This window comes from Nanorana parkeri, unplaced genomic scaffold, assembly GCF_000935625.1.
Source record: "Nanorana parkeri isolate BGI_ZX_2015 unplaced genomic scaffold, ASM93562v1 scaffold241, whole genome shotgun sequence".
In the NCBI taxonomy this organism is placed as follows: domain Eukaryota; kingdom Metazoa; phylum Chordata; class Amphibia; order Anura; family Dicroglossidae; genus Nanorana; species Nanorana parkeri.
In genome coordinates this window covers 1540370-1563268 of record NW_017306509.1, presented here as the reverse complement: position 1 = coordinate 1563268, position 22899 = coordinate 1540370, and the positions used below count along the sequence as shown (strand labels likewise).

General features: G+C 40.8%; 1 protein-coding gene across 2 annotated transcripts in view; it reads left to right on the top strand.

The window, feature by feature from the left end:
* Positions 1-362: 362 nt before the first annotated feature.
* TEK (TEK receptor tyrosine kinase) overlaps positions 363-22899 on the top strand; it is a 71883-nt gene continuing 49346 nt past the window's right edge. For both annotated transcript variants that reach the window (XM_018556532.1, XM_018556531.1), the window contains exon 1: positions 363-537. In XM_018556532.1, coding sequence (XP_018412034.1) covers positions 486-537 — 52 coding nt within the window. In that variant the 5' untranslated portion in view covers positions 363-485. The remainder of the gene's footprint in view (positions 538-22899) is intronic.

Sequence of the window (22899 nt, the reverse complement as noted above, 5' to 3'; positions counted from 1 at the left end):
GTCACATCTAGGTGATATTTCTGTTTGTGCGCTACATTTTTGTGATACAATTGAGTTATAGGACTCATCTTGAAGAATTGAGCTAATAGTGTTTTTGTTGTTATTGTATTCTTTCACATATGCTTTGATTTCCACCTATTTGCTGCTAACAAAACTCATTAATGGCTTGATACAGCTTCTTATCTCTTCTCCCGCCTTACTCTACTGACTATATTTTCCATATACTGTCAGATTTTCTAGTACAAAATACCTTAAAGATCCTGCCTTTCACATCCTAATCTAAAAAGGAAACAGGAAAAAGGAACTTAAACTCCCTGTGCTTAGACAGCAGCGAGACAGTAGTAGAGCAGTGTCCATGGGAAAGCAGAGGAAATCTACTGCATGTTAGAGCAAAGCATACAAACCCAGTACAGGCACAAATAGTATGTGAGCGGCACTCTTTCTATGAACGCCTGTGGAAATTGGATGGATATATTCTGGAAAGCATGGATTTTTTAGCATTTTTAGCTCTCTGGTTGTCTGGACTGGTGGTCTCAGGTAGGAAAATCATGATATTTTGTTTACGTATATGTAATACAGTGTAATACAGGACATCTGTTATACTGGGGTCTCCAAAACAAGTGTTAATTGCTACAGAGTACACTGGTTTAACCAGAGCTAGGATACATGGGCATAGCATTAACAGATCGCTCATAGTTAATGGCAACAATAATTTCAGATGCTATTAAAAAAAAAAAGTCTATCCGATTACAGTATGACCTATTACCTATTAAAATTGTTTCATATATGATGTCTAAAGTAAATGTTGCCTTTGTGTGCCTCCAAAATCTTGACAGGTTATGTTTATCACATTTCTAGTAAATAGCACCGGGGGTGTATTCATTAGTAAGGCTCCATTTACATATAGCATTTCCTTTTCCAGCGCGGTTTCCATGTGGAAGATGGTACGGCAACGCAAACGCTAAAATCTTTTATCTATTATTATATAGCCGCGAACGTGCGGAATCAGTCAAAAAAATCGAGTGTGGACTGTTTTGCGGGCCGCGCGGTTTCATGCCACGCAGTGGCAAATGTCTGAACAATGCACATTAAAGTGGATTGTTTTTTCTGTTTAGAGCAGCTCCGTGCGTATTCGGCTGGCAACCGCTCATGTGGGAATGGAGCCTAAGAGTTAGGTACTTCTCTAAATATAGCTATTAGGGATGCAACGATACCGGTTTTTAGGTATCGAGAACGAGTACCAAAAATTTTTTTTCAGTACTCCGCGATACCGAGTACCGGTGCATTGTGCCCCGATTACCAGGAAGTCAGGCGGCAGATTATGACCCGTCGCCCAGTTTCCTGATTGCTTGTGAAGCCGGTGTTCAAGTGAAAGAACACCAGCTTCAGAGGCTGCCTGGCTTCCTGACCAATCAGAAAGTCGGGACACGAGTCATGACGTGCTGCCCGGCTTCCTGATTGGTTAGGAGGCCAGGCTATCTACCAACAAGTGAAGCTGGCTTCCTAGCCAATCAGGAAGCCAGGTGGCAGGTCATGACCCACCTCCCGGCTTCCTGTTTGGCTTAGAAGCCGGCTTCACTTGTTCCCAGGCAGCCTGGCTTCCTGCCCAATCAGGAAGCCGGGAGGCGGGTCATTACATGCCGCCCGGCTTCCTGATTGGTTAGAAAGCCAGACTGCTTAGCAACACTTGAAGCTGGCTTCCTAGACAATCAGGAAGCCGGGAGGCGGGTCATAACCCACCACCCGGCTTCCTGATTGAAAGTAAGCGGGTTCCATGCTCCCTCGGCACTGCTGGTCAGAGGGAGATCTCCCTCTGACCGGAAGTTCCGGTATTGGAGGTAAGTATCGGAGCATTTGGGCGAATACCAGTCCAAATACTTGGTATCGGCTCCGATACCGACATTTGTATCGCTATCGGTGCATCCCTAATAGATATAATTAAATAAATCTAAAAACCTACCAAGGAAATGGAAAAAAAATCCCCATGCTGTGGGGCTCCCTCCACACTGCAAGGCTTAACTGCTGGTTTACGTCTAGCGGTCTTGTGTAAAAAATGTTTACATACCTGATCCCCACTCCCCATTCAGTCATCACTCACCTCTCTCACCTACGCTCTGGCTTGTGGACTGTCCCTTGGCGTACTCATATAATGTAGGGCTATAAACCTGGCATTAGACATGATGACATTAGTAGGCTTCCGACCAATGGACTGCTGGGGGGGGGGAGAGGCTGCAGGCGCTGGTCTAGGAGCCTGCAGGAGCATGGATCAGGTAAGTAAAAGTGCTTTACAGATTACTTCTAGACAAAAAACAACAGTTAAACCTTTTATTGGATGAAAGGGCAGTTTGATTGTTTTTGTACTGAAGATAAGTTTTAAGCTGTTATTCTGTTAACATTGCAGGTATATATATGAAAATGTACAAACGAGAACATTACTTGTTGCCTATAACTGTGATGGAAATTTAGGTCCCTGGTTTCCATTTTGTATATTCATCTCTATTTTGTGTTATGCAAAGAGGGATTTGCCTCCCTCTCACCTTTTACAAGTTATGTTGTTGTTGTTTTTTCAGAACTTGCAGCTTGCAGGGTAGACACTGAATGTTGCCACCACAGATCTAGATTAGATTGGTTGTAGGACGAGTTTGACCCTCAGCTACTTGAGGACTATGAGTCAGCTTGTTTGGAAACATGTATAGCAGTAGTCCTCCATTTCAATGAAGCAGAAACATTCTCATAACTGATATCTGTGTGGTCTCAGTTTCTCTTTCTCATACAATTGTATTCTACCGGTATTTTGTGTATCTGATTGATAACGGGTTAAAGTTTCCATAACACAACCCATCAGCTTACAGTTGTAATTTCTGCATGACAGAACTGGAAATAAACATTCTGTATCGGAAAGTTTCCTGATACCATGCATAAGTGGCACAGATGATAGCTTAAAGGAAAAATTACTTACAAAAACATGTTTGTACTGTTTTGACCCACCATTGAGAAACTAAATAGCAGTCTACTTGTATGCTTTGCTTTCCTTAACTGGTACAGTATTAAACTGCAGAAGTTCATGTGACGGTTGTGATTTCTATTAGAACCGTTATATTTGCTGGAGCATTGATGTTTTAAATTGAAACTAAACTCAGGAATTAAATCTTAAAAGTTAAGTACCTTAACTATTAACATAAAACCATATCTTACTTGTGTATCACTCGGCTGTAGATCCTCAAATCATCTCTGAATTGGTGCCGACACTGTCCTTCCTTCTGGAGGGTGGCTACTTTTGCTCCCCATGGTCCCTGTGTGTGTTGTAAAGTAACCACCACTCCAAGCTCACTCCTGTGATGGACTACAATCTCACGTTTAGTTTACTAATTTGTATTGAGATTGTAGTCCATTATGGGAGTGAGCTTGGAGTGGTGGCTACTTTACAACACACACAAGGACCATAGGGAGCAAACGTAGCCACCCTCCAGAAGGAAGGACAGTGTCAGCACCAATTCAGAGATGATTAGAGGATATACAGCTGAGTTATATACAAATAAGATACATTTATGTTAATAGTTAGGGTACTTGAATGTATTTTTAAGATTTCACTTCTGAGTTTAGTGTAATTTTACCTATAGTTTGTGTGAAATGCTTGTGTTCTATTTTAAGTTTTATTAGACTTAACTCCAGGATTTACTCAATTTTTCTGTCAAACGTCCCTATCTTATGTGCAGTAAATACAAGAAAAACGTTTTTCTAATACTTTTATTCTGAGAAATCACTGTAAGAAGAAGTTATGACTTCACCCATTCTCTTCTGATACTGCAGCTATGGTTGGCTGCTGTGAGGAAGGATCAGTGAGTCACCCAACGTCACCCACCCAACGTCACATCCTAAGGGCATTCTGTGTGCCTCAGAAAACCACATGATCCTGTTAATCTAATAATGCATAGTAGTAGTAGGCTGATCAGACCGGGACTCAACTGTGAATGAACTACACAGTGGGTAGGTGAGACCGGGACTCAGGTCTTCCCACTGCGCTGTGAATGAACTACACATTGGGAATGTCAGACTGGGATTTGGGTCCTCCCACTGCACTGAGAATAAACTACACAGTGGGCAGGTCAGACTGGGACTCGGGTCCTCCTACTACACTGTGAATGAACTACAAATTAGGCAGGTCAGACCAGGATTTGGGTCCTCCCACTACACTACGAATGAACTACACAGTGTTTTGGTCAGACTGGTACTTGGGTCTTCCCACCACTGCGAATGAACTACACAGTGGGCAGGTCAGACTGGGGCTCAGGTTCTCCCATTACACTGTGAATGAACTTCACAGTGGGTAGGTGAGACCGGGACTCAGGTCCTCCCACTACACTGTGAATTAACTACACATTGGGCAGGTCAGACCAGGATTTGGGTCCTCCCACTACACTGCGAATGAATTACACATTGGTTAGGTCAGGCAGGTACTTGGGTCCTCCCACTACACTGTGAATGAACTACACATTGGGCAGGTCAGACTGGGGCTCAGATCCTCCCACTACACTGTGAATGAACTACTAAAGTGGGTAGGTGAGACCGGGACTCAGGTCTTCCCACTACACTGTGAATGAACTGCACAGTGGGCAGGTGAGACCAGGACTCTGGTCCTCCCTCTACACGTTCGACTGAGGTTCTAAGCCTTCTTCACTTAATCCAGAACTAAAACAGAAAGAAAATATTAGGCTGAAATACTGATTTAAATTGAATCTAAATTCAAACAGCCAAATATGCTGTTGCAAATGTTCCTATACTGTCAAAAATGTACCTATTTTTTATATGTCCAGCATGATATATCCACAGACACTTCCTATACTAGAGTAACAAATCTTAGTCACTACATCTGCAGTGTCGTCACCCTTTCCTCTGCACTAATGAGTTGGACCACAAGCAAAGTGCACTGGCACATGGTACTGTAGGCAGCATTCATTCACCATCAATCATAAACTTTAATAAAATACAGCAAACGCCTTTAAACGTTTAATCAGCTGTGGCCCCTTATTACTGGCTGAAAGCATGAGAATATGTAAACATTACATAAACTTGGGCTTACTCAACAAACATAGCTCATTTATTTCATATCAAAATAAATTCATATAAACTCAGTCATTATGATTTGAGTTTAAACAAACAACCACTTAACCACCACATAATAAAAAGAGCCACAACTAGAGGAGGGGGACCTGAAAGTTGCTACGATTGCAACTCACCAACTGACAACTGTAAATCATTTTGTTCAGTTTAAAACTGATACTCCTACGATGATGGTCATTCCTCAATGATAAATAACATCAGAGACACCATGCGGGTGAAAGGAAGGGGAACATAAGAGAGGAAAAATGGGTAAAGAGACATCTAAAGGGTGCCCTAGACCCATGAGAGGGGCAATGCAGCTAGCAGCAAATCTGTTTTCCCTGTTTGTTGGTGAAGTAAACAATGAGTACATCAAAATCTGCAAGTGACTAGCAGGGTTATTCACAAAATCTAGGACAACATAGCCGAATTGGAAAGTGAGCTGAATTGGAGAATTATTTCAAATTAGCTATTTTGGCCTAGATTGTTCATGTCTCCTGTCTTCTCCAAACTCTTCACCCTTTTGTGAATAACCCTGTAGGACAAAAATAGAAATCTGGCAGGAGATCTAGCCTTCCCCTAAATGCTTCCCCTAAAGCGTACTATATAAAAGCATTTTTATTTCTGCCTTTGCTGCTGTTGGAGATTTACCCTTACTTCCTAAAACATTGCCAGGAGGACAGGAAGTTAGGGGAAATCTAACAGAGCCTTGCAGAGCAGTAGAAACCAAACAGAGGTTCTAGCCCTCCGCCACTCTTCCCTAAACTAAGAAAAATATGTTTTGGCTTGATATACACATATTTAGCATTTTTACATTAGTGAATTTCAGTGGGATGTAATGAACTTATTACAAGTGAGATTCAAGTAGGTTTAAACTCTCAAGCTTTATTCAATAATCAATCCAGATCAAACAAATCCAATGTAGCGCCCTCAAGTGGTCACTACTAAATCTAGTGAATATCTGGACTGTAACCAGTCTAGATACTGATTATTCAGAGTTCTGCATTCTACAGGTGTCCCTGAGTTTGCTGGATTGATTGCTCCTCCTGTTGCTGAGGAAAAGGGAGCCTTGGCATACAGTGAGGGAGGATCCATCCTCAGACTATGACCATGCACCTGACCAATCCCTGAGTAGGATGACTCAGAGGTATGGCTGAGGGCAGGTGATAAAAGGTTTGGGGACACTGTGCAGAGCTCTCTCGCCTCCCGGGGCCTCTCCTTTGGAGGTCTATGTGATGCAAGTGGCTGGCCTGGGCCTCAGCACATGGCAGGTGCTGGTGGCCTAGAGGACTAGGATACCACGGCTACTTTGCTTGGGCCCATACATGTGGCAGGTATTGGGTGCCTCAAACTAGAGGATATTACTGAATATCTGGCATGCACCTCAGCAAGTGGCAGATGCTGAGGGCACAGAGATTTCAGATACAGCTGAGAAGAGACCTGATGGAAGCTGGGCTGGAGGGGGAGTCTTCTTGTCGAGGAGTGTTGCAGAGGAGCTGGTGAGAGCTACTGTCTGGACCCTACAAGAGAACCCTCACCCTATTCCACGTGTCTGCTATAGAAGAAGCCAGCTGTTATTACCTGAGTACAGAGATAGCCCTTTTCCTACAAGGTACTGGACCATCCTGGCTGTTCGCAGTAATGCTCCTATCATTGGTCACTCTGACCAGACCACGGTGCTATTGACCTTAGCTGTTGCTAGGGGAGGAAGCAGTTCTCTGAAGAATCCGTCAGGGCATCCTACAGATCCCAAACACTCTCTCCTGTCTATCCTACAAATAAATATCCAAGACCCTAAGACTTGAGTCCATTCTGTTCCTGAGTGTCGGTGTGCTGGATCTGAGCAAAGGGGGCCGGTGGCATAGTAAACAGGTAGGAGAACCTATTTCATATTCAGCAGCTCCTTCGGGGGTGAACGCTACACCAGCAACGCATTACTTTACATTTTTGCCCAAGCACTTACAGTCATTACAAGAGACAACACAGTCTCCAGCAGCTGTCCATCTACTAGCTTGGAGAAGGGAGGAGGGGAGGGTAGTGGTTTGCCCTGCTGTGCCTGTTGGCTTATGAAGACACATAGTTTACTAGTAGACACACAAATCCTAAGACCCCTCTCATAGGATTCTGCAAGGGAAAGGAGCCATCCTAAAACAGGATATCAGGGCCAGTGCTGAATCACTTACAATAATCAATTACCATCAATGTGTCTCCTCTCTCATTATTTAATTATATTTGTCCTCATGTTATGCCCTCTGTCCTCATGTGATTTGCATGTGAAGATGGAGGGGAATTGGCTTACAGTGGCACCGAATAAAAAAAAAAAAGAGATCATCTAATTCCTGAGCTAAGGCTTTTGATAGGCTTTTCCAAAGCAGGTTTGCAATGAATAAAACAGAACACAAGATAGCTCACCAAAATGTTTGCTATATGGGAGACATCAATTAAATGATGAACAGGGAACACATCAGATGACTAGGGTTATAATGTCAAATTGCCAGTGTACGGTATAACAATTACCATTATAATATAACTGAAAAAAACTACCAACATCAGAATGCAAACTATGGGGTATATCAGAGCAATATCTCCTATTAATAGTAAATTAGTTAAAGTAAGGAACATCAACACAGAACTGCTAATGACTGAATTCCAGTTCCAGCTGCACCACTGTAATGTTGCAAATCCTCTTTGCCATAAATCAGCATCATCTTCCAAGGGAACATTTCACTAGCCTTGGGCAGTTGTATGACATACTAATGTCTGTGTAGTCTGCTTTAACACCCAGGCAGCAGGCAACCCTTTGAAGTCACTGATAGCTTTTGCTTCGGTCAAAGAGACTCCAACATGGTACTTAAGAGGGCTCTTATTTTGTCTTGGACATTCATTGGATATGGGAAGTCTGACAATACTGTATGTACTGGGCCACAGTTACAACTGCATGACTCTTAGCCAGGGGCTTTGGGACTACTTAGTGTCTCTTCCCTATCAGAGGTCTTACTCCTTAGAAAGAGAATGGAGAGGTTGCTTCTAGTGTGCAAGCTATATGTAGAGTTAATGCATGTCAAAATTGGCTGCTATGGGAATACCAATTTTCTCTGATCACTAACAATAATCTGTGATACCGTTCTGTAACATCTCACAGCTTATCTTATTTGATACAGAGCAAGTGTCACACTAGCACCCAGTGCCCAGAGCTTGTACTAAAGTTTTTTTTCTGTAACGTCCTTGTCATAGGGACCTTGCCATAAGCTGCAGTGTCCCTAGTGTAAAGGTGCTGTTTGCAGCTAGGCTGCAGCCTTCCTGAGCTTTGATTGTTATTGTTATCTGGGTTTGTTGGATTTTCCCCCATGTCCCTAAGCCCAGGACATTGTTTGCTTCTGTCTGCTACTGGGGAGTGATAATATAATATATATATAGAGTATAACATGTATATATATATATACATGTTGGAGGTTCTGCAGCAGTCAGTTGTTTAGGCACTTGGGTTGGTGTGATCAGCTCTTCCCATGTCTCCAGCAACCTAGTTAATACTGCTTGATTGCTGTCACCTCTGGGTAGTAGAAATCAATGGCTGACATTTTCCATAAATGTCAAGTAGTGACATTTAAAAACAGGATTTTTGTGCTTTTGAACAGAGTTTTTTTTAGTGAACTGTAACTAGTTTGTTTGGAAATTTGATCCAGGAATGTTGGCAAGTTTGGATTGATTAGGCGAATTTTAAGAGCAAAGCAGCGACGGTCTGTGAGTAGCTCCAGATCAGATAAAAGGTTTATTTGACACACGCATGTGGGGAAAGGCCTTAGTCTGTCAGGCAAACTCCAACCACACTCTAGTTTATACAGCTTATAAAGGTCCACACATCAAGATAAAGATTAGGCGTACATCATTGTTCAGTTTACCAAAATTCCAGAATACATCCTGAATCAGCATTATTTGTTCTTCATGTATATATAGCAAGTGTCTGAGTTTAGAGAAACTGAAAAGACTCCTAGAATGGCAAACTGTCTCTCCAATGGCTTAAGATAACAGCTAGCCCCTTCTCAGAAGAGTGACTTGCAACTTTGTCTCACTAACAAGTGACAAACATGTGTTTAAGTGTACACTAAGGGGGTTATTCACTAAAGAGCCGAAGGATCCAGCCGTAGCTTCAGCTGATCCTTCGGCTCTCTTCCGATGCCTCTGCCCTTCAGTTCAGTGGAACCGAAGGGCTACTGTATGGGCTATTCACAATAACCCATACAGTAGCCAAAGGCAGCTAGGCCGAAGGCATATGCTTCGGCTCGACTGAGCCGAAGTGACACCCGAAGCGTGGTGAACTGCCGAAGCCGACCGATCTCCATGCAAATGACAGCTGGGCGGGGCCAGCTGTGATCTCACTGCTCGCTCCGCCCAGTGTAATGACAGATCAGCGACCCTAAATGACCTGGGAACACTGATCTGACGTCACGGCCGGCTCCACCCAGTTGTTATTAATTGGCTCTGACTCTGGCAGGTGGCGGCCAATAGGAAACGGTTGGGCGGAACTAGCTATCACTGCTAGCTCCGCCCACTTGTTTTTCTTTTGCTGGCATCTGTCAGATGCTTCTTTATGCTGCGGGAGTCCGTCGCATGCGGCCGGGTTAGTGTGCGGCTTTTTTTATTATTATTTTTACTTTTTTTTTTCTTTCAAATATTTTTAAATGTTTTTTGTTTTTCATTCTTTTTACTTATTCTCTATCCTGCTCAGTACCTCGGAGGTACCGAGCAGATTAGCTGAGCCGAATGCCACTGAGAATAGGGGTGAACGGCAGTGAGTGAGCTGCCGGAGCTTCAGCTCAGCCAATCCAGATGTTGGATTGACTGAGTCAAACTCCTTCTGCACTTTGGCTCATCCGAACATGCAAAGCATGTTCGGCTGACTAAAGGCAGCCGATGTACGGCTGAAATCAGCCTTACAAGACTGAAGTGAATAGCCGAACAGCACAGTTTGTGAATAACCCCCTAAATGTTTAAGGTCTCTAACTGTATTTCAAAGCATGTATGTTTTTCTTTAATATAATATACATCTAGAATATGATCGTATAGTGTAATATCTTTAACCTGTCATTTTAGATGTCATATCATTTACTTCTGGTAGTGTGCCTTATCTTATACCATATTTACAGTCTTACTTATGAGATGCATTTTATAATATGTTTCATTAAGCATAATATCAAACTGATGGACAAAATGAAAACTGAAAATGTGATTCACCAGCGATCATCAATTCTCCCTGCACAGGATGTTGTTCTTAGAAGTTGTTTGAATGTTTGTCCAATAATTGTATTGCACTTATTACTCTTGCTCGCTCACTGTCTCTCTTTTAAATCAAGCTAGATAGCTATAGCAAAGTGCACATGGAACATTAAACTGTTATTTTGCATTTCCATTTGACAATGTTACAGAGATTAGACTTTTAGCATACAAACTTAAATCTTCTACCCATCTCGCCAGCCATGTTAGTTTTCCTTCTTTTGTTACACAGTGATTTCATGCTTCCTACTGGCTTGTAGAAAGACAATACCAAGTTCTCGGTAAGGTCACAAAAGCAATCTTGACATTTTCTGCAGGCAGGGGAAATAAAAAGGGCACAGAGAGGACAGCATTACCCTTCTACTAAACTGGTAGTCTGGGTGTTCACCGTGGCTTCAAATGCCAAATAAACTCCACCTTTGTTTTGACTGCTCTTGTTACTAGTTTACAAAGTATTTTGTACTTTGGAACTATTTCAGAAAACAAAACTTTTTTTTTGTCATGCGACATGCACACATTGTGCTTTAGATCAATGCTTATGAGCCACAGGGCATTGTACGGGCACACTAAAGATCTTGATAAGGAGGGCATTCAATGGACCAAACCGTTATTGTGTAGTGTAACATAGAACTCTATATGCAGACAGACCTATTTTCTGCAATAGGTCACCAGCATAGAATTAATCTCTGCAGTATATACAAAGAACTCCTTCTTATGTATTGTGCATTCTCAATAGACATTTCTTTTTATTTTTATGAAAATAGTCCAAATAAATATCTGAAGAAAGTCATGCAGACAAGTCAGCTACTTCCTCAAACTCATGTTAAAGAATTTCTGTGGAACTCAACAACAATTTAGATATGCATAACATTTCACAAATACACAACAATTTATTTTGCCCCCTGCAAACTAGGAGCCTTTAATTGCTTAGTTTTCAATGTATTTTTTCACATTTTATGTTTTTTACTACACAAAGATTTATTAATATCAACGCCCGCCACTGATTTACTAACTAACATATCAGTCTGGATGTCACAACACTTCTTAACACTCAATCATTCAAAAACTGAGCTCATGATATTTCCTCCTGCCCGTGCACCTTTCCCCAACATTTCCATTGAGATTGATAACACAACTATACCTCCCTCCCCCCATGCCAAGGTGTGGAGTGTCTCCCATCCTTTGAAACTCCTTAACCCAACCTGCCCGTCTGTCTCCTACTCTGTCTTGAGGCGTTCCCTGAATACTCATATCTTCAGGGAAGCCTATCCTGCCTCAAACTAACCACCGAACTATCACTTTCTCAAAAAAATCATCCCCACACAGCTACCACCTCTTGTATCACTTGTCCTCCCTTAAGATTGTAAGCTCTCACTGGCAGGGCCCTCCTTAGCATCTTGTCTTGTCTTGAATTGTATTGTGATTGTAATGTATTGTAAAACCCTGTGCAAACTGTTGGCGCTATATAAATCCTGAATAATAATAATAATTTGCTACATACAGTAATAGCCGTGCTGTTTCAAGTGTGCTCCAGTGGCTTCCCCTCTGCACAATGAGCACAAGGAGTCACTTGCTCTGCGCTGTCCCCATTCAGAGCACGCCTTGTATTTTTTGCAATGAATACAAGGCATTCTCTAAATGGACAAGGTCCAGATTGAGTTGTGATCCGGCCCTCCCCTCCACTTTGTCCAACCATTGAATCTCTTGATATTCATTTAAGAAAATTACAGGGCGTTCCCTGATTGGCAGCAGAGCTGAGCATGTGTCTCCCACCGGACCCGCACCTGAAAAATGACGGCTATAACAGTAGGTAAGGCATTCTTCCTAGCCTCCAATCACAGAACACCTTGTATTATTTGCGAAAAATGCAAGGCATTTCGTGAATGGGCAAGTACTAAAGAGTGGCGGGGATGCGACCACAGCATTTCACTGCTTAAGTCAGAGCTCTTACTCCAAACAGTGCCTGGAAGAAGGGTAGCCAGCATGCTGCAATGTAAGATATTTATACTTTGCAGGAGCCCTCCACATGTAACATGCAGCTTTGTAATGATAATATACATGTCCAGTGCAGTGTGTAAATTGTTGTGTTTTGCCAGAGTTTAGCTTTACCTGATTTGAAAACTCAAAACATAACTGAATAAAATATCAAATTCTTCCTTATCATAGCCTTTTTATAGTGCTCATATGTATAATGGGATGAGCATGAAGATATACTGCTTATTTAGTGTAGAAGGATGGAGCGTAGGCAACACAGGGTGAGGTTAAAATCAGTTTTCCAAATTACCCTGAAACCTTTATCAATAAAAATACAGGGCCATTTCTCCCATCCCTACCTGACTCCTTAATGTGTATGTAAAGCCAAAGCTTTTTTTTGTCTTGGATAGAATTGGTTTAGACCCTTTGGTTTGTATTGCTGTCTGTGTTTCTGCTGGTGAGATTCACCCTCACTATTTGTCATTTCAACCATTGTCACCGAGAAAGTTAGGTGGAAATCCTTAGTTTTAGATTTGCCACCAGAACAAAAGGTATATCATACATTGGAGATACTGGTTCTGGTGACAACTAAGAGAATTCCCCTGACATTGTAGAGATTTCCTATCACTTCCTGTTGTGCTTCTGGGACAGAAAGTGAAAAGAGATCTCTGTAAGGAAAAACAGAGAGCAAAGAATAAACATACACAGGTTTTACCCATTTCCAACTCATTACTTTCTCACACTACTGTACAAGTGCTTTTTAATGCTGAACCCTGGTGTCGATTTTGTATAATCTCTTCATTCTGATTTAAAGGGGAGCTATGGGGTAAGTGTTTTTCCCCATAGTTCTCCTCAGGGTCACGGGAGGACATAAACTAGCATCCTCCCGTGACCCAAAGCTCAGTATACCGTGAGCTGCAGCTCGCGGTATACTGACACTGCCCCAGCCGGGGCGGATCTCAACATTACTGTCGAGATCCACCCAGCTGCCTGAGTCACAGCTGGCTCTGCCTATCTAGAGGCTGAGCCAGCTGTACCCGCCCCCTCCCCCGTCCGTTCTGCCAGTCAGCGCTGGAGGATCGGAGCAGGGAGGGGGGAATCACTCACCTCACAGTTCTCCTTTAATTTGAATATAATTGTCTAATATATCTTTACAAGGTCATGTGGGTTCCCAGATTTAAAGCCAATGAACACAATGAGATTATAAACTTTATGGAGACGAAAGCATAACAATATTACTGCGATTGTTGCAGATCAATATTACCAAAATGAGAGAAACATCTGCCTGGAACTAGCTATTAATCTTGCTGGCATTTTGCCCAGGATAATGGAAATGCCATTCACAATATGGTACAAAATCAGACAGCTGTACATTTGTTTTGTCTTTGCTTTGAGTGGAAATCCACACTCAGCTATGTACTTTGACACAGAATTCAAAGTCATGAATACAAATGTTATTTTAAGAACCATTTGTGATTAGAACATTTCTTAACTAATAATTTGCCCCTGATCTGATTTTCAACCACAGATCACCCACACGCTTCCTTCTATATAGTTCAAAAATAATTTTATGTATAAAGAAATGCTTCCTGTTCAGGCCACATGCAGCTACCACGGTGTCTGGGTGTCTGGGAGGAAATATTTGACTGATAGTATTGTCATTAATTGCAATTTTTTTGTCCAGTTAGCAGCATCAGTGGCCCCATCTGCATCTTGGGGGCCATCAATTAAGAAAAATATTTTCTTAAAATAATAATTTTTGACAGGGAGTGATTAAAGGAAACTTGTTAAGAACTCTGAAGATCAGGAAAACAAATTATTTTTTCCCCCGCAAAGACAGTGTCTGTGACTGTCGGAAAATGATCTTCATGACTGTCTGCTTATAATAAATGTGCAGAGCGAGCAAGCATTCATTCTGTACGATTATGTGGGAATGCAGTAATTCTTCATTGTAGTCACTAGATAGAGCTGAGGAGCATAGGAAATAAGAATTTGATTTGCCTTGCTCCTCATCTCCATCTAGTGGCCATAATACGGTATTACATTAAATTCTACCTGAAAAGAAAATATACAGTACACTCCCCGTTATCCGGCATCCACGGAGATTGATAGATTCCGGATAAATGTAGCTTCTGTTTCCTTTTTATTATTAAAAATAGGTCTAAGTAATGCCATTCCTCATCCTCTGTATTGACTTCATATTAATATTGAAATGCAGTAATCAAAAGCAAATTAGGACAAATAGGAACACGATCGTTTCCAGGGTAATACATTGCACAGATCAGCAGAACAGTGAGTACACAGGGTTTTTTTTCCTGGTTAGATGATAGTTCTAGTTAAGTGAATTCCCGATAACAGAGAGTTTACTGTACTAAGAACGTTAATTTTTTGCCTCTATGCACACAGCTCTGAAAATTGTTTATAAATAGATCCCTTAGTGTACAGCAGCACCACTAGGAATCATCATAACATTTAATCTTGAAGCAAGTACAGAGGGGCCTACAGCAATAGGTTGTCCAGGATGAATATCATTAAAGTGTTAATCCAGGTTTTTGAGGTTTGGATAGAATAGAGAAGGATTAAAACCCTGATACATTTTTACTGCTATCCGGGGCTCTGTTAGAGAGATAAACCCTCACTTATTGCTGTGCCCCTGTTGTAAATTTCCCTCACTTTCTGTCTGGTAAAGGTTGTAATGGTAACAATGGTTTTATCAGACAGGAAGTGAGGCAAAATCTGCAACAAGGACAGAGACAGCAAGAATTAGCTGATTTTACATATATATTTTATTCTTATTATTATTATTATTCAGGATTTATATAGCGCCAACGGTTTGCACAGCACTTTACAAAATGGAGGGAGACAGTACAGTTACAATACAATTTCAATACAGGAGGGTTAGGGGGGCCCTGCTCATAGGAGCTTACAATCTGGTAGGAGAGGCAGTGATACAAAAGGTAATCATTGTGGGGTTAATGGAAGAAGTAAAAGGACAATTATTATGTTGATGTGAGTTAGGCCTCCCTGAAGAGATGCGTTTTCAAGGATGGAAGGTGAGCAGAGTAGGAGATAAATGGGCATATTGAAGTAGGGAGTTCCAGAGGATGGGGAGACACTCTGGAGAAGTCCTAGAGGCGAACATAGGAGGAGGTGACAAGAGAGCAGCATGTCTTGAGAGGAGCAGAGAAGACAGTTTGGGTGATATTTTGAGATGAGGTTGGAGATGTATTCTGGGGCAGAGTTGTGGATGGCTTTGTATGTTTTTGTTAGTATTTTGAATATTATTCATTACGCAATTGGGGGCTAGTGGAGAGATTGGCAGAGAGGGGCAGCAGACACTAAATGGTTGGTAAGGAGGATTAGCCTGGACTGAAGGGGGGTAGCCTGTTTAGTGGTAGACTAACAAGGAGGAGGTTATACTAAAAATAATTGAACCATTAGGGATAGGTACCACACCCCTTATTGGAAATGTATACAAGAAAAATAGAGAAAATCTGGGCTTTTAAAGTGTTCAAACCATATGAAATGTCCATCAAAACTACATGGTTTTGTATAAAAAATTGATTTTATTCCATTAAAATAAACATGATTTAGAGACTTGGTTACATTCAAAATATAATTGGTCTGATACAATAGTGCATTAAAAACAAGCAACCTCCTTATGGTACCCACACGTGGGTATATATTTTATACTCATATGTTATAGACTCCTTAATAGTGCTTAACCATGTGTTAACTGTGTAATCCACTGTGGGCCCAGTCTTCGACGCGTTTCGCAAATGTATGTGCTTCATCAGGAAGGTTGGAGGTATTCTAAAACATTGTATCAAAATAGGTTTAAGTATGGTAATCTCCATAACCAATATTCTAATGAGAGTAGCAAAGAATAACAATACAAAACCACTTCATGCTCACAAAAATGGCTGGGTCCTTAGTCTCACATGCTATCTTGCAATCACCAAATAGGTGAACCGGTGGGAGGTTTCCAGGGATAAACAGAACTGAAAAATGAAAGAGTGGTGATAAATTCCAAAACTTCAAGAAGATTTGTTCAAGGGTAGATAAATGCAAGGCTATCCAAAGATATAGAAGATCTATGTGATTAAAGCTACTCATGGACCGTATGCACTGACAAAAGACAACTGAATCCCATAAATACATATTAATGCAGGGCATAACCAATATTATATAATGGCTTCAGGTAAATACACTCAGAGCCTTTAGGAGCACCTCCAATATGGTCGCTCCCCACCATAATTAGATAATATAACTACACACAATATCCTAGATAAAGGTACCAATGCTAATCATTAATCAGTAGTAAAAACGGACAGTCAAAATTATTGAAACTAATGTTACCTGTTGCAAAATATCCCATCATCAGTGTTATTCAGAATCAACAGTACATAAAATGGCGCCATATTGCGCCACTTATATATCCCCGGGATGCCATTGCGTATGCCCGCAATTGCATCATGACGTCAATGGCTGCGTCAGACTGGTAAATCACGCATATTTGCGGAAAACACATGCATGTGCAAATCCACAGCAACAAGCGTGCCGATCAAACCTCCTAGATAGGGGAGCCATCCTGGCGACCTTCCACCAGCAGATGGAACTAAATACAGCGTGTGGGACCTCGGAGCCAAATAGCAAACCATATAGAACATACTCAACGCATCAAAATATATCATAAACTTCAAAAGTATTCAAAAATACATGTAACGTCACATAAACATGCAAATCATTTGTCAATTAGGAGACCCTTTGGGATGTATCCGACATAAAGTGTAGTTTGGCCTATGATCTTCCAAAAATAAATCATATATTTTATTATTGTCATTATGCGAATACTGAATAAACTCAGGTGATGACTGCCCAAGGAAGGAGTTAAAGTAGTTGAGGCGAGATATTACAAAGGAGTGAATTAAAAGCTTTGCAGTGTAATATCTTAAAAGGCAAAGAATTTTGCAAATTTTACATATACTGTATATATTTACAGTATATATAATATATATATATATACACATACTGTGTATGTGTGTATATACTGTATATATTTACAGTGTATATATATATATATATATATATATATATGTATTTGAAATAAAAAATGTAAAATCAATCAAATAAAAATAAAATAAATATAACATATAAATATAAACATAAAATTAGACAGTACAGCTGTACAGTTAGATATATGGCAGATGTGGACACTTATAGTTTATTAAAAAAACTACATGCCACTGCCTTGTATTTAAAAATAAAAAGTAGTTTTGGACATGCCAGATTTAGTTTTATCTTGTTTTCCTGCTAAAATGTCACAGATAATGTTGTGGTAGGTCCTAGTGTTATTGGACGTGATAGGACATTCTTAATGGAGTCATTCAAATCTTGCTGCGGAATCATGTCTTTATGTACTTCCTACTCCGATATCTTTCTTCCTGTCCCTTCTCTCCTAATTTTCTCTAGCAAAACAAGCATTGTTATTGTTTGCCTCAACATCCACAGACTTACATTCTTTTGTATTGTTCTTATATAAGAAAAGCATTTAATGGAAGAGCATATTTAACCCTTTACTTGTGTACGCTGTAATCACCATATCACTGTCTTACATTTTGATAGCTGGGGATGTGCTCATTATGTTAGTGGCATTTTTACCATTTGCAGCTAATCTATGTGATGTGGTTAGGTTAATCACTTGTGGAGCATTATGAAAGAATGTAATTACTGTTACACTGGTTTTTACTTATTGCATTTGTGTTACTGTTGCTTAATAATCGTTCACGATGAGGTTGACGGCTACATATTGTCTGAGTTTTTTGATACCTCTTTGTGTGTAGACACTGAATGGCTCAAAATAAGATCTGCTGGCTCTTCTAATAAGAAATCACTCTGGCTTCCTCCTGATGCGATGTATCTAATTTTTTTTTTTTATTACAAGTATTTATATAGCGCCGACAATTTACACAATGCTTTACACAGTGCATAGTCACATCAGTCTATTTCTACTGACATGTTTTATTACATATTTATTAAAAACAGCAATGCTTACTCTCAGTTTGATCCTAAATCACTGGGGTTTTGTTAAAACCATACTATCAGAGCTAAGAGGGTTACATTCATCTGTACCTAGTAGAGAATGACCAATGTACTCTTCAGCATTCTAGTGCTTCTGTAAAATGCAGGAAAGCACTGTGCCGATGAAAATGACTTCTGGAAGAGTTGGCCCATGCTGGTTTAGTAGCCATGCAGTTAAATGCTTCAGCTCCACTGGCAATTATGATGCCACACAGGTCCCATTATGGGTGACTTTTCCAGAAGTCCACCTAGTTTGCATGTTTGCATAGAGCTAGTTCAGACTTCACAATGCCCTGGGAGAGAGCACACTAAGGGCCATATCATGAACCTCCCTTGCTGGCTAGGAATTTGTTTCCCCGGTGCTGCTCCCTCACCAGTAAGCAAAATTCCTCAGGATTGTGTACCAACAAGGGAGAGATGCTGGGTGGTTGCTTTACCTTGGTGGTTCTAGCCAGGGTAGCATCAACTTGAGAATTTGGGCCAGACAGCCTTTCTACTCTATCTGCATTAAACATCTAGGACATTATTAACTGATTAGGGTTGATTTACTAAAGTGAATGTAAGGCAATGGGGTGAATATTATTTGAAACATTTAAAACAGAACAGTGAAGCTGTGTTTAATTTGAATACCCAATGAAGCAATCAAGTGCTACAAAAATATGTTTTTCTCAGTAGACATTCTCAAACTTAGATCAGCTTAAGTTGCCAACATTTTCTCCATTTGAGAAAGTCGCCATTTTGGACATGGTGTTATGCCAAACATGAGCCCTCCTGCTTTGGATGCCTCAAATACATACCTGAGTGAATTTCTGCAGCAACTAGTGGACTATATTAGTGGGTATTTCTGTCCTTTTGGGCACAATATATCTAGACATACGGTATACAGTTGTGTGAAAAAGTGTTGGCCCCCTTACTGATTTTTCATTGTTTTGCACATTTGTCACACTTTAATGTTTCAGATCATCAAACAAATGTAAATATTAGTCAAAGATAACATAAGTAAACACAACATGCAGTTTTTATTTATTTATTTTTTCACACGGGGCCATGTGGGTTTGGATTTTGTTTTCCCTTAATAATAAAAACCTTCCTTTAAAAACTGCATGTTGTGTTTACTTGTGTTATCTTTGACTAATATTTACATTTGTTTGATGATCTGAAACATTAAAGTCTGACAAACATGCAAAACAATGAAAAATCAGGAAGGGGGCCAACACTTTTTCACACAACTGTATTGGATCCCACTTTAAAGATATATTATATTTGTAAGCTACATACCCGAACTTAGGTGAAGTACCATTAATTGTTTTGAAGTTCCTCATAGATTTCTATAACGTTTGCTACATGTGGGCCACACTGAGCATCTTAGCATCTGTATATGATTGATGTTGCAGGCAAATAAAGCAATAGCAATTATCTAACGTGCTTATTATTGCCACAAAGAGGATTGTTTATTCTCATTGTATTATCTGAGCCTGTTCAGAACCATACTCAGTGGACTATATGACGCAGGTTGTGAACTGAACTTTGTGTATGTAAGAGACACATATGCCAAACCATCTTGGCGGTAAGGCGCTACTATCATCATCTGGAAGGATAGCTATCCTGGAATATGGAATTCTGAACCTGACTGTTCTGGTTTTACTTTGTTGTACCTAGCTGATAACATGTTGGTAATATGGCATGGTTTGAAATTGGAACTGTGAGGCAATTATGTGGAGATCCAAATATGCTACGTGTTGATATGTCTAGTTTGGTGGCAAGTGTAGAGATCATATAATTATTTTGTGGATCTAGATATTGAACAACTTGCCATCTTTGAGCGTTTACAAGTTATTAAAGGGGTTCTATAAATGTGTGGCTTTTTCTTTTAACTGTGGTCATTTAGGATCTTATAGTAAGGAGTTTTTTTTTTTAAATAAAGAAATAAATTGAGGGGAATTTATCAAAACTGGAGCAGACAAAATCTGGAGCAACTGTGTATGGCAACAAATCAGCGTCCACCTTTCATTTTCAAAGCTTAACTAAACAAACTGAAAAGAGAAGCTGATGTGTTGCCATGGGAAACTGCTCCAGATTTAGTTTGCTCCAGTTTTGAGAAATTCTCCTCATTTTCTTTAATTTATTGTCTCCAATATATATTGTTTAATACCTTAAAGCTGGACTGTGGCAAAAAAAACATTCAATTATATACAGTATATTCCTCAATAGCCATAAAGGATATAAATCCACTTTATGTGTACCAAATGCCCTTAAAAAAACAGTAACCACCTTGTAAAAGTAGCATTTATAAATTGCCATTATATGTGGGTGACCTGTGCAAAGCAGTTGTCCTTTCTGTCTAAAATATACACCTCACTTTCCTCAAAAAAAACCATCCCTTTGGTGTAGGAATGCTGCTGAGCTTTGACCTGCAGAGTTTACTTCCTATGTTTCGTTATCTTCTTGTTGTGTGGTTCTTTTGTCTCCCCAGTGTAAAGGTATTTGCATTCCTCATTGCTTTAGACTGCATATACCAAGTTACGTCTCTTGTGTTTGGGTGTTTGGTCTTTCTTGATGTACCAGCTTCCATCTCTGTATGTTGCTGGACTTGCAAAACATGGAAAGTTCTTCTGAAATTCCAGCCATATATGGAATTACTATAATATGTCATGTGTTCTACCTCTCCCTTTTCTTCTATGGTCCCGTGTTTTTGCTTTACCTTGTGGACATTTTAAGAAAAACCCAGGCTGGTCAGCAACAAACTTTCTAAACCCTCATAATGTCTGTATTCTGTGATTTTAGACTGTGTGTTTGTTGTTATCATCTCAGTCCTGTGTTTGATTTTTAATAACACCCAGTTTGTGTTCCATTGAGTGATGGGAGTCAAAAAGCAGATATTGGTCTGTGTGGGTAGGTTTCCTGTAGACTTCTGGGGGTGAGATGCATGGCACAGAGGCACCGTAATGACATGGTTAGGAGGGAAGTTCTCTAACCGAAGGGGGAAGGCGGGTGAGGTGGGTGGCAGGCAAGAGGAGGGTGAGTAGAATGGAGGTGTTATGAGGAGGAGGAGGGTTTAGGTTTTGTGGTGCAGTGCCCTGGGAGGGAGGTGCTGTGACTGGAAGAGAAAATGTGAGGTGGTATGGGGTGTTATCCAAGATGTAGGGAGTTGCTGTGACTTGAGAGGGGTGCATGTTAAGGAGGTACTGTAATGAGGTAGGGTTGGAGAGAGGTGTTGTGAACAGGGTGCCGTGCCAATATTGCCATTAGCTTCCACAAGAGACATTATTTTGGAAATCCAGGCAGCAGAGGCATATTCCATTCACCTGACTTCCAAAATTGAGATCCGATTTCAAACCCTGCTGCCTGCAGTGTTATTATTCCCTGCACTGTGGCTGAAGTGCTGAAGTGTGAGTTAACAGTAAAGTTGTATGTATTTGCAGCTGTTTAGTTTCTGGAGCCGGTGACACTAAGCTGCAAGCTGCCTGAACTGAGGTGTGCTGACATGATTGCAGAATTGAGAGCACCCCTCCGTTAGTGAGCTTGCCAGCAGCATGCTCCAACAACGAAACACCGCACAATGGAGGGAGGGATTTTACTGCACACAGCAGCTAGCATGCTGCAAGATGGGGCAGACTCTGCCGCTGGTCCAGGCTGAGCAGCAGCCCTGATTAAAACTGCAGGGTAGGTTGGTGGCTATGCTGGCATTAAGCTACTTGAGGACTGGGATCAGCAATGTCAGATTAGGGGTGAGGCACACTGGTCCTGGGCTCACCTTATGCTGGTAAAGTACACGCATGTGATGAGAAGGCCCTAACTTATCACTCGGCGCCCCTCCTCCCTCATGAAAACACTGCACCCATGGCAGCTGTCCCTCCCGTGCCCCAGCCCTGTATGAAAGACCCTTTTCTTAGCTATTGCTAGTTTACCAATTTTTTTAACGTTTAAAGACAATTTTTAATTGTGTCAAAAGAATTTTACAACCAATATAACGGCACAATTAAGCACATTACTCCCGATTTCTACCCATACAGTGAATGAATTTGTGAGTCCCTTATAACAAATCTAAACCTACTAGTCCATCGAACACTACCCTCTCCACAGGTTGACACTTCTGCCGCCCAAATGTGACTGCACTGCTTCTGTGTAGATACAATGATGGAGTGAGCATAGCCACCCTAAGGCAGGAAGTGTGTTCATGCCTCCCAACTGTCCCTCATTTGAAGGGACTTGTCCTTCATTTGGAACCAAATCCCTCTGTCCATCTTTCCTCCTCAGTTGTCCCTTTGTTTGGCCTGATGTACAGACATGTAGGAAAAGGTTTCAACTACCAAAAGTGTCATTTTGCACTAAAACCTTATCTCTCAATTATTTTGTGTGTTATTTTGAAAAGCCAGGAAAGGAAAATCGATGGTGAAAAAAAAAACGATTTTAACCAATCAGTTTTGGCATATAAACTATTAATGGTCTACATAACTGGGCAAATGCTAGTGG